We start from the raw sequence: 12,608 nt of genomic DNA on the forward strand, positions 1-12,608 counted from the left end.
GGCCAGTTTACAAAATGCACCGCTGCGGCATAATTTTCAAAACGTTCTCCGTGCACAAAACGAACAAACCGAATCCCTTACCCATTCTCCCTTCCATCCTTTCATTCATCTCTCTTCTGTGGGCAGTCACTGCTCAAAAATCACTAAACATTTTCATTATTTTCTTGTTTTTATGCTTTCGCCTGGGTCAGCTGGTCTCTGGGCGGTTTTTGCAATTTGTTTTTACTATCCTGTTTACATTTTTGTTGTTGTTGTTGTTGTTGGTGTTTTTATTTGGCGGCTGTGACATTTCATTGCCGCCCAAAAACAACGCTCTCACGAGCTATATAAATATGCATGTTAATATTGCCCTTGAGTCACAAATTCAGCAATGAAATTAACCCACCCAAAACGCAGCTCCACCCTGTGATTTTTTTTTTGCCCTTTGCATTCATCATAGGACCATTTTTCATATGAGTGTGTGTGTGTGTGTGTGTGTGTGTGTGTGTGTGTGTGTGTGTGTGGTTGTATGTGCATCCATTATGGGAATTGCGGGTGTTGCCAGGATTGTAATGTAATGAATTATGAATTTCATGATGTAGTTTTGTTTAGGGACTTGTTTATTCTCAATGATCAGGGCTTAATTATATGTAAATATCTCTAAATTGTGCATTGCCAAATCATGAATGATTGGCAGCCATATTTTTTTGAAAAGCAATGGAATTTTAATTTCAACTTTGAATTTGTTTTAAAAAAAGAAAAATTCACATACAATTCAGATGTGTGTTAAAGGCAAATTGTAAGCTTTATAAAGTTATAAGTTCGAGGTGGTCTTCTTAGTTTTTCGACAGCCCTTTGGAAGGATATTCATCTAGGCCGATTTCTAACAAAATCTCACAAAATTATTGTTTTTAAATATATGAATATAAATATACAAGATCAAGATTGAAAAAAAAACACTTTTTTGTTAGAAATGTATCCTTATAATTCTTTTTTAATGATTAGACTTTGTTTTAAAGAATATAAAAATGTAAAAGAAAGTGCAGCATAAAATCGAAAATTGAAGTACATATTTTTCTCTTCATTAGAATTAAAAGACTTAAATTTTTTAGAAGAACATTGATTTATATTATTTTTTTTGGGCTTAAATTTGATTTGCTTTAATTGAATTTTTATTTAATTGAAAAGTTGTTTTTGTGATTTTCGTTTGGATGCAGAAGCAAATTATGCATATAAATTTTCATTCTGCCTAACATCAAAACTTTGCTCCTGAGCCAAAAAGTTTTCGTATGTCGTTGTTGTTGTTGTTGTTCACTTGGCGGGGAAACAAACCAAACGCAAAACTGAGAAACAATTTTAGCAAACAAAAATATATGTATGTAATTTCCATAGCATACTTTTGGGAGCATTTCAAAAATTTATGCGGTCAGTGACTGGCGCGTGTCGTTTGTAGTATCCATTTATGCTCTTTAGGTTTCTTTTTTTTTTTGCTGTGTTTTTCTGCTGCCGACTTTTCAACTTTCAAATTTGTTCGTTTTAACATTAAAGTGGGCATTAAATCGTCTCGAATGGCCAAGTGTTGAAACGGTTGACTCAAAATGTTAGTCTAAAAAACTATCATAATCATTATAGACTTTACTTTGCATATTTTAGTTAATCATATGCCATTTACATTTCTATTTATTTGCCTTGCAATTTCTCGACAATGATGGCGCGTGTGAAGCAAGAGGATGTGTTGCATATTTGAGGGCGCTTACGTGCTGGCAAAAAGTGCAATGTCTGTCACACATCATGCATGCCGTTTTTGAGGAGAGTCTGATTGTTTCAAGTGTCAGACAGCAACACAGCACCTACAACAACTCGGTAACAATTGATTGCATTTGCGTCTGGTGTTAGCAACCACGCCCAATTCAAACAATGTCGTTGACATGACAAGTGGGCAGACATCCACCCACGAGGTGGCCCTCTGCTAATGCCTAAAAATCTGTAGAGCCCTTGGACTTGGTTGCCACTCCTGAGCGAGTCAGGCATTCAGTTTTTGGCATTGTGTTGCAATTTCACCTGGAGACTCCCATCCGGCAGCATCCGGCAAATAGTCAAACAATGACAGTTTAGTACTGAGGACGTCCTTCAACGATTTGCCAAGTGTGTGAGTGATAATCACTGCACCACTTTGAGACTACAAATATTGACTATTTTGCATATTGATTGGCCTTTTAGGTTTCACTAGACTTTGTTTCCATCCAGCCGAGCGACTCTGTCTGCTCCTCGACACCTCATCAACTTGTTGACACTTTAACATCAACTTTAGCTGGAGCGTCACATCACTGGCAATCACTTTTGTTTCTTTAAATTCTTCGTCTCATATAAGTACAACATTTTCATATATATATATGTCCATATATACATATGTATGTGTATAAAGCTATGTAAAATATTTCATGCTCTGCGTTGTGCGTCGACGTCGTTTGACATTGTAGAAATTGCTTTTAATTAAAATGCTCTGAGCGCAAAAACAGGATCCAGCATCTATATAGGAGACAAACAATGTGATGGCCTCTAGGGTGCCACGTTTTTTTCCTTTCGTACATAACATAAAGTGCCTACGTATATGTAATTTACTATAACCTATGGCACAGTTGACGAAAAGTCGGAAAAACGTTGATGTGAGATTCAAAGACTCGAAACTATTTATACCATGTGTCTACAAGGTAAAAAGTTTAATAAAAGCCACAGAATATTTGTACAAAAATATAGATCTAAAGTAGTATAAGAAGTTTGCCACAGACACATGACATTTATTAAATTCTCATGGTTTTTTCATATTTATTTTTATTTATTCATTTTTAGAGACGAATGAATAATTCTTTGCTATTCCATTCTTAACTACCAACGTATGTGAGGGGATCTGTAATTGAGTGGACTCTGCAATGCAACTGAGAGAATTTTTAATTGTAGTTTTATTGAATAAACAAAATTTATGACTTGTGATGATGTTTTAAATTGTCTTAATAAAATTTCAATTTGTTAAAATAAAGTTACCTTAACAAATGAACTTATTAACATGTCATTAGTGTTTATAAAGTTTGATATAATAATACAGTCAGATTATGTTTCCTCTTCCAGGGCGTTCCAAAATACACGATAAAGTAAAAGGTTTTCAAATTATGATTAAGGATACACATAAATCTCCCATAAAGGTAGTTTTTTGGAGATGTCCTGGAAATTTCTTGTATCCATTTGCTCAATACCAGCAGCTTGGATGTGACAATGACAAACAAAACAAATTGTTTTCTCCTGCATTTGTAGAGAATTTAATTAGAAATAAGGTTTACACTTCAGAATGTTAAAGAATATATCAAAGTCGGCAACTTGACTTAACTTACTGTGCGTTTTTCTTTTTCCTTCTCCCTTTAAGTTAGTTTAGTTTTTCGACTTGCATTTTTGCATTTTTTTTTCGTCTCCATTTGGCTGGGCTTTCATCCCCATGCAATTTATGCAAATTAGTTTGCATCTGTGTCTGGAAATTAACTTCAGCTTAATGAATTAATTGTGCTAGAGAGTTAGTCGGAGTGGGAGTGGAATTCTTAGTGGAAAAGCAACCATCTCTATCAATTTCAACTCCAATTCATTCCCTTGCCATTTAGAAATAACTACAAAAGATAAAGAGCACGGGAGTGAGGCAAAAAAGTAAAGTAAAATCCGCTTAGCAATCTTATAATTAGCTATTCGTGTTGTTGTTGTCGTCGACAAGATTGTAGGTGTCATATTCTACACTCACGCTCGTCTAGAAAAACCAGAGCTCTGGTCTCTCTCTAGGACTTATTGATTGCATAATCTTTAAAGCTTACCCAAAGCGACAGCAGGCAAAGAACAAACGAAACGAAAAGCCAACAACAACAACAACAAGAGAAACAAAAAAAAATCAATGAAAATAAATCACCCAAAAATTCATGTGCCAGACTCTCGTTGTCCAATGTCGACAACAAATCCGGTCAGAGTCGTTTGTCCATTGACGCCATTCGATCCTAATCGCATCGTTAAATTGATTAATTTCTTTGTTTGTGGACTAGGCGACGATTGAGTCTCTGGCTCTCGATGGTTTTGTAGGTGGATCACTGCAAAATCTAATTATCTAGAATAAATGAACTACCAGCAACTACTAACAAATACATACATCTACATACATATATGTATACCTTTTATGTATGCACATCGAAATCATGAAATCTACCAAAACCTCAGAACACATCATAGTTATTAGTAGTAGTAAAGTAAAGTGTTTAATATATCGTATCAACATTTGAAATAATAGGAATCCACAATACCATAAGTTTTTTATATTAAATAGCATGCTAAGAAGTTACACGCAGCAAACGTATTTCAATAATGTTTATATCTATGTAGCTATGGATATATAATAATTAAATATGCTTTCAAAATAATGAGTAAGAGTACTAGTAAAAACTAACACATATATTTTCCCTACTAAGACAGAACGTTGCTCTTACTGATATCTTCAATTTAAAGTCATTGTTTTTTCTGCTCTTCATTCACTTTGAATTTCAAATGCAAATTTTGATAGATTATCGTGATTTTGTTGTTTGTCATTGTCACAATTGATGCCAGACAAAAGGCAACGTAATGGATTATGGATATGATATTTTTGTACCATGTCAATTTGCTACACGTTATTTGTCCGCTCAAATTTGTAGAATGCGGAAAGGTGATTATACGCTTTGATATTGAATTGGTTTATTTTGATCGATACAATAAATTCTGGAAATATTAACGCTTAATTGGCTTAAACAAGTTGGCCGAAAGAAGGAAAAAACAACAAACAAGAAATTCATAGAATTAGTTCCTGTTCGAGATGCCATGGAAAGTTTTGCCATTGAAGTTTTCAACTTAAAGTCGAAGTCATAGAAAACATTTTACTTTGGAAACCTTGACTGTATTTCCATTTCAATGGGTTGCTCAATGACCATACCCACACACACACACACACACACACAAAGAGAGAGAGAGACACGCCACCAAAATGTTAAGGTATTTGTGTGATTTTTGTGTAAATTGTCTGTGGAAGTAGGAACCAAATGCATTTGCATCCTTCTCGTTTCGCAGAAAGGACCCTGGCCCCAAAAAAAACTCAGCCAACCAATCCATTGCCATACCCAATCCCCCAATCGCCTCACCTCCCCGACACTTTTCACTTTTTCACGCCACTTTCTGTGATTTCATATTGCTTAGTATACGAACCACCCACTATCATGTGCCGCCCCTTTGCACCTGCCACCCATCACCATCTTCTCATTCCCTCTTCCTGTCTCACACACACACACACATACACACGTTGCTCATTTTACTAGCTAAAAATGCATTTCCTGTCAAGTGTAAAAAGGAAATGATGTGATGCTCTCGAGCTTTAACGTGCAATCAATCATTGCCGTATCTCTCCTAGGAGCCAGGGCCACACGACCCTCACCTCATGTTCACCTAATCCACCCCCTTCCCAACAATCCTTCCTCTCCCCCTGTGTTTCACTTGTGTGAGTTGGTCTTTTTTTCCACAGCCTTTTGCGGTGGCAAAAGTCAACGAAAACGAGTTTATTAAGCCGGGCAAATAGTGTTAAGTATTTGTCAAATGACAAAGTTCCATAGGTTCGTTTTGCGGGTCGGCGGGTTTTTCTATACCTATAGGTATGAGTATGCGTTTGTATGTATGCGTGCTCAATGCGCTACATTTAATTTCGATTACTTTGCCGGCAATGTAAATTTCCGTTGGATGCGTTTCTTCTGTATGCATGGGTTTGATGTGCAATTTCCGTCTTTGGCGGTCTTCCTGGAGTTCAAATACGCTTAGAGATTAATGTAAAAATGATTTGAACAGTTTGTTGAATGGTGCATTGTATTTTTGAGCATGTTTCATATGAAAATTTATTAAGGGCGATCACAAGAGACATGAAACTTAAGAGAATTAAGATCAACTTGTGCATAATAACATCTTTAAATGTATTGAATGCGCTTTCATCTGTAGATACAGCAAACCAAAGTAGTGCAATTTCTAAGTCAATCCATTCCATTAATCAAGGAGTGATTTAAACCAGTTCATAAAATCTTATTTGGATATACTTATAAACAAGTAACTCAATATAATTTAATTTTATAGACAAAAATGCTTAGTGTTAAAAATAAAAACGTTGTTTTACCTTTCTAGGGATTCATTGGCTTGGCACAAGTCTGTTTGTGCCCTTCACTGTTTAACCAAATTTTCAAGTTCAAGCATGTGACTGAAATGGCTTGGCTTCCTTTGGGCCGATTAGGGGCGGATTCAAAAATGTGAAGGGAAAACATTTGAACCTTTGTACTTTGAACCTTTCAGTACTAATTAGTAAGTGATCAGAATTATCTGAATACTTCTTAAATGAATTTGTTGAACTGTATGAACGAATGTTTTATATTATTGGAATAAATGAAGCATAATAAATAATAATATCGATCCTTTTTGTATGAAATGTTCATCATGTAATTGAAATGATTTGTCCTCGTTGTTTTTCAACGCCTTATGAGCTCACCTATGTATATACATATATTCCGGTCCTGTTTTTGACTGTATTATAGCCTAGCGCACACTTGATGATTATGCAGACATATCTTTGCGAATTCCTATCACTTTTGTTTTTGTCTGCCTACGCATCTTGATGGGTCTGAAGGTACGTGTCTTGCAGGCATAATTGGCCATTTACGGTTGGGCATCAACAACCTCCATTTCTGAGTGGACACAATGCCTATAAACACTTTACGCACTTTCAATTATTTGTTTCTCTTTTTTGAGAAGTCATTGAACGAGACGATCGTCTCTGCCCCAGACAATTGCCGCTCTGTATGTAGCGGACAATGAAGAATTCCTTGAGACATTATAAAGTCATTTAATTATACTATACTACATTGATTTTAGACACTCGAATGAGTTGACAATATTTTCGGTTTGCCCTACCCCAATGGGTATTGGAAGTATTAGAAAAAAGTGTGTGTTTGGGCCTCAACCTTCGGTTCTTTCTATGGCAATTGAAGTCTATATATTTCCAATTAGGGTTGGAATTTTGTTTTGGTATGCCTAAGGTTTAAGCCTTCTCGAAGGCCTGCATCCCATGGCTGAGTTAAAACAAGTTCTCAATGTTGGCGTTATTCAATCAATCCTTTTAGCCCACCAAATCATATTATGTAAATTGTGTGAATTAATTTGAAGCAAATTGTCACATTATTATCATACATTGATTGGCTTTTTGAAATTGTGTTAAGAGTTTAAAATTTACCCAGCGGCAAAATATTTGTGAAAATGACTTGTAGTTTGAGCCTAAGATTATTGTTATATTTATAAGTATTGCAAACGATTTCAATGTAATATAAATGTCTTAAGGCAGTAATTCACTTATTTTTATCTTCCTAATGGTCTTACGCTGCATTACATAGAGTAAGGTATATGAGTAAGGTATATGATCCTACGATCATCTCTCAACCCAAGCTTTAACGATCTTTAGCTTTAAAATTATGTATAAACGTACATAGTTCTATATGAATAGTTTTACTACACGTATTTTATCATTAGTTATACATGTAAGAATCAAAGATATTTTCTTTAACGTTAAGCCTTGACTCCCATATTTCTAAAAACAAAGGCTTGACTGATCTTACAAATCTCATCCGAAGGTCGTTTATTTATTAATGACATCTATTAATATATCAGTGCAAGGATCTGTGGTCCATATAAAATACTTACGAAAACGTGGAATTTCATTTTATTCCCCATATTTTGGGTGAACCCAATATTAGCATCCCACGATGTTTGCAAAAAATTATTTCGAAATTTTCAATAGAAATGAGTAAACTCAGCAAGTATGCATGTGGGACATGGACAAGCAGTCCCTTTGCCCTGCATTCAAGCCATTCAAAACGGCGAGCACTAATAAATTTTCTAAAAAGCACCAAAAAACAAAACCGAAACTACAAAAGGAAAAGAAAAAAAAACCAAAAAAAAAACTGAAAAATCATGCAGTAAATGAAGCAAACGCCGCTGACATACAAACGACAGTCAAAATGAAGCCAAAAGGTGTTGACAACAAGACCGACAAGTCACCTACCTAAATGCCCATCATCAAGAGAGCAATGGAGGAGAAGCGGGAGTAGGAGTGGAACTGGAACTGGAGGCACTGGCCAAGTCTGCAATGAGTTGTGTAAAAACTTTGACAATTTTGCGCCCCATTTGAAAATGAAATTTTTTGGGTTATTTTCAAGTGCAAAACTGAAAAATGGGTTGTAATGAAGCTGAGAGTTGAGCCAAGTCGCCACTCGGCTCCATTTTGGGTGTGGAGTTTGCTGATTTGACAATTGTCAAGTTAATTAAATAATACCCAAAAGGCAATTAATTATGCTATTATCGAATAGGCCTACAAGGAAGCGCCAAACGCGACAAGACAATGCTGAACTTGAAAATTGAAATCGAAACCAATTCACAGCGAAACCAAAGCACTGAAAATTCAAAACAAAACCAGTTTGTCACTTTACGTTGACAATTGTCAAATTGTCAACTGGCATCTAAGAGATACATTTTTTTTTTGTACTTATTACCGGTTTGCCATAGCCCCATCCATTGGCCGCTCTTGATGGTGTGGGCGAAAACTTCTTTTTTGTTGTCTGATTTTTTTCTTTTGGGCTAATTCTGGGCACACGCCCGCTCCATATATAAAATGACATGCTATTGGCTTGGACCGTATCATTAACTCAAAGTTGCTCATTGGGCCAAGTGCCGAGGACTACAAAATCCGCAGTTGAATTACCGTTAGCGGCTTAATAAACGCGTCGTGCTAAGTTCGAAAATTTAATAAAAAAAAAAACAAAAATATGGCAATCAAAGTAAGTGATGACAGAAAAAATTATGTGGATTGGTGCAAAAAGAAAGAACAAAGGACATGATAACGAATGAACCAAATATTTACAACAACAATTGTAATATTGGAATAGCAAGGATCAAGCTATAAATTGTTAAGTGTTAAAGTGACTCAAAATGCATGAAACTTAAAGTTACATTGTGTCCAGTTGTTGCCACATTTATGTGATATATGTATGAGACAAAGTCTAAACTTAAATTAAATATTTCAGGATAGCATTCGAAAATCCACTTTCGAATAACTATTCAAAACCGCAAAGTGTTTGTAGATGTTTACACATCTAAGCTTGACGTTCAACTTTTTCTCTTTGATTGAAATAATTAAAAAAATTAGGTCCTTAAGTTTACAAAACCTGTTCGAAAACACAATAAACGTCCTATGGTATGCAGCAGTAATTTTAAATTCCGCGAGTAATTCCAATTGATAAAAAAGTCTTAACTAATCATTAATTAAATTAAAACACAATACATACAACAAAAGTTGTTATAAAATTTGTTTAGCTACATATTTTCTACTTCAGTGTTAAACTTTATTATTTTGAATTGTCGAATTTCAGCTATTAAATTTTGGATGGCCTCCTTAGCCCCTTTTTCAGTTTTTTCGTGACTTGTAATTAGAAATTCCATTTAGGCGTTTGACTTGCTTTGATGACAAAAATTAGGTACCTACTCCCCCCGCCCGCCTCTCACCAGCTGCTAATTCATTTCTAATTACTTTCTCAACTAGTTTACCATTTTATCAGAATTTTGTGATTTTAAATTACCTTTTTTATTATTATTTTTTACAGTTTGTTTCTGTTGTAACGCTGATGGCGTTGATTGGTGGTTCAATGGCTGGCTTTGCGGCCACCTATGCAGGTTACCATCCGACGACTTATCAAGTGGCTCCTGCAGTGTATCATGCGGCACCAGCAATTGCTGCTCCGGCTGTGTACCAACAGGCAGCTGCTCCCATTTACACCAAGTCCTATGCCCTGCCTTCGCCATTTGTGAAGGCTGTTGCTCCAGTGGCTCCTGTGTATAAGACCTATGCCGCTCCAGTGGCTCCGTTCGTGAAGACCTATGCCGCAGCCGTTCCTGCTCCAGTTGCTCCATTGGTGAAGACCTATGCCGCTGCCATTCCGGCTCCAGTTGTGGCTGCAGCTCCTCTGCCTGCTGTGGTGAAAACCGTTGCTGCTCCCATTGTCAAGCAAATCGAATTGGAATCGGCACCTCGTTATGACTTCTCATATGGTGTGCATGACTCCCTAACTGGTGACATTAAGAGTCAGGTGGAGAGTCGCAATGGTGGCAATGTTGTTGGATCATACAGCGTCCTGGATGCCGATGGTTTCAAGCGCACTGTGACATATACAGCAGACGATATCAATGGTTTCAATGCTGTCGTTCAACGTGAACCCGTGGTCCGTGCTGCCGTTGTTGCTCCTGTGGCTTCTGCCGTACCTGTATCTGTTCCCGTGGCCGCCCCAGTTACCAGTTTACCAGCTGCTCTCCCTGCTCCCATCTACTACCCGCAACAACAACAACAACAGTTTTTCCAACCCCAACAGCAACAAATCAATGTTGAGCAGCAAAGTGAAGTTGTTGAGGCTCCTGAGCCGACTCCCATTGACTACACAGAGGGTCAAGATCAACAGCAGCAACACCAAGAGTATCCACAGGATCAGCAATTCCCCCCTTACCCGTCTGCCACCCCGGCTCCTTCAGCTGACAGCGACGACTCGGATGTTGTTGAGGCACGATCTGCTCTGGAGTCGAGCACATCGACCACTGCTGCTCCGGCGCCAGTCAACGAGGAGAACAAAGACGAAGACAATGACAAGAAGTCGGCCTAGAATTGTGATTGAACTTTTTTGACTATATACCAGGATAAAATATTAAAATCAAATAAAAGTTATACAAATTGAAAAATTTGCTTTGGTTTTTATTTTTCTTACAATTAAGAAAACGACATTTAAAAACTCCTATAGATGGTATAATGAAATTGGTCAGGGTCCGTCTGTATATTTCCATATAACTTTTTTTTATTTAAGAAGTTAATATGAATCAGAAAGCTTCTTTATGATCGCCAAGCAAAACATTTTTTATATTCATAAAAGTTACATGAATGTTTTGCAAAAGCATTAAAAATACGTAATACAAATTTAAATTCGAAGTACTTTGTTAATTCGGCGAGATTTGGACACAAGATGCATCCATCCTAAAATCCATATATATTATTCACTTACGATAGTATTCTTATTTATTTATTATTTCTATTCATTTATTCAATTATGCCAACATGTTTCATAAGAAAGTAAAACAGCTTAGCTAAGACATGAACCTCAGACCACGTTAATGACAAGTGATGATGATGATAACTTTGTTAAATATTTTTAGAGTTTCTATTAGATTGGCTTAGTAATTTTCAAAAATTTATTTTGCGTTTTTATTGAGTTGAAAGAAATTTAAAGCACAAGAGATTTCAAAACTGATTTGCAGATTCAGCCAAATGGTTGGTGTCTTTGCTGAACGTGTGTGGATTGTGTTTAAATGAAAAAAGAAGTAAGTAAAATCGTCTCGCCGACTTATGTATGGTAACATTAGTAAAACAAATATTTCAAATTTATTAAACAAATGCATTTTCACATGCTTTTTACAAGCATATCTTAGTATTTCGCTCACTCAAGCATAAGTACGGGCACCCTAGCGCAACCACCAGCCAACGGCCAACTCCGGCCATATTGAAAAACGTTAATATACATAACTTGGCTATTTATGGTGCGATTTTGATCAAATATGGTATTTTGGTGGATATTATTATCACATTTAAGTGTGATTGCACAAGCTAGAAAATTACGGGAGATAATCGAGATTTTTTAAATTGCGGGGGCGGGAAGGGCCGTGGCGAAAATTTGAAATGAACTTGATCACTTTACATACTACATACCAAATTTGGTGGCTCTATCTCTTATAGTCGCTTTAGATTTTCCAGGAGCCGGACCGGACAGATCCATTCTGCGTTCAAGGATTCGGAATATCCTTTAATAAATATAGCTCAAATTTTCGTGTGGGGGTTGCTTAGACAAATGGCCAAAAATCGCAAAAATCACATAAATGTCCTTATAACTCAGTCATTTGAAGGACAAACAGGACTCCCTTTTGTCAGATTGTAGGACTTAAGGATCCCCTTTGAGTGACACTAACAGATCCTGGAAAGTCCTTCAGGAAACTGAGATAAAAGGACTTTTCTGTTTGACGAAAAATGGCAAATATCTCGCGAGTCCTGTGAAGGATCAGGACAAAAGTGGTGTCATAAAATTTCAACCATCAAGCTCTATCTCCGGTGCAAAGGACATCTCAGTAGTACTGTGGAGAACTGTGTATTAAGGATTTTATGGTTGTGGTCCAGTTTTTCGGTTGCTTGGTTCAATTTGGGACTTGGAAATAATTACAAGTCCTAAAAACAGAAAAAAACTCATAGCTCTGTCATTTTAAGGACGATTGGGATATCCTTTAGCCAGCTTAACAACAACAAAAACAACATATACAACAACAACAACAACAACAACAACAACAACAACAACAACAACAACAACAACAACAACAACAGTACGAATTTCGTCGTTAAAACTTCAAATCGTTGCCCGCTAAATTCAAATAATCCAACTGGCAGTTGAATTCAAAAATTCAAATTTCCAAAA

The 12,608-nt window shown here is 36.4% G+C and overlaps 1 protein-coding gene across 1 annotated transcript; it reads left to right on the forward strand.

The window, feature by feature from the left end:
- Nucleotides 1-1,770: 1,770 nt before the first annotated feature.
- On the forward strand, nucleotides 1,771-10,836 carry LOC6651864. Its single transcript, XM_047010646.1, has 2 exons — nucleotides 1,771-1,842; nucleotides 9,714-10,836. The coding sequence occupies exons 1-2, from the start codon at nucleotides 1,771-1,773 to the stop codon at nucleotides 10,758-10,760; spliced, it is 1,119 nt and encodes a 372-aa protein (XP_046866602.1). The 3' UTR covers nucleotides 10,761-10,836.
- The last annotated feature ends 1,772 nt before the right edge of the window (nucleotides 10,837-12,608 follow it).

Source organism: Drosophila willistoni (assembly GCF_018902025.1).
Source record: "Drosophila willistoni isolate 14030-0811.24 chromosome 2R unlocalized genomic scaffold, UCI_dwil_1.1 Seg167, whole genome shotgun sequence".
NCBI classification, from domain to species: domain Eukaryota; kingdom Metazoa; phylum Arthropoda; class Insecta; order Diptera; family Drosophilidae; genus Drosophila; species Drosophila willistoni.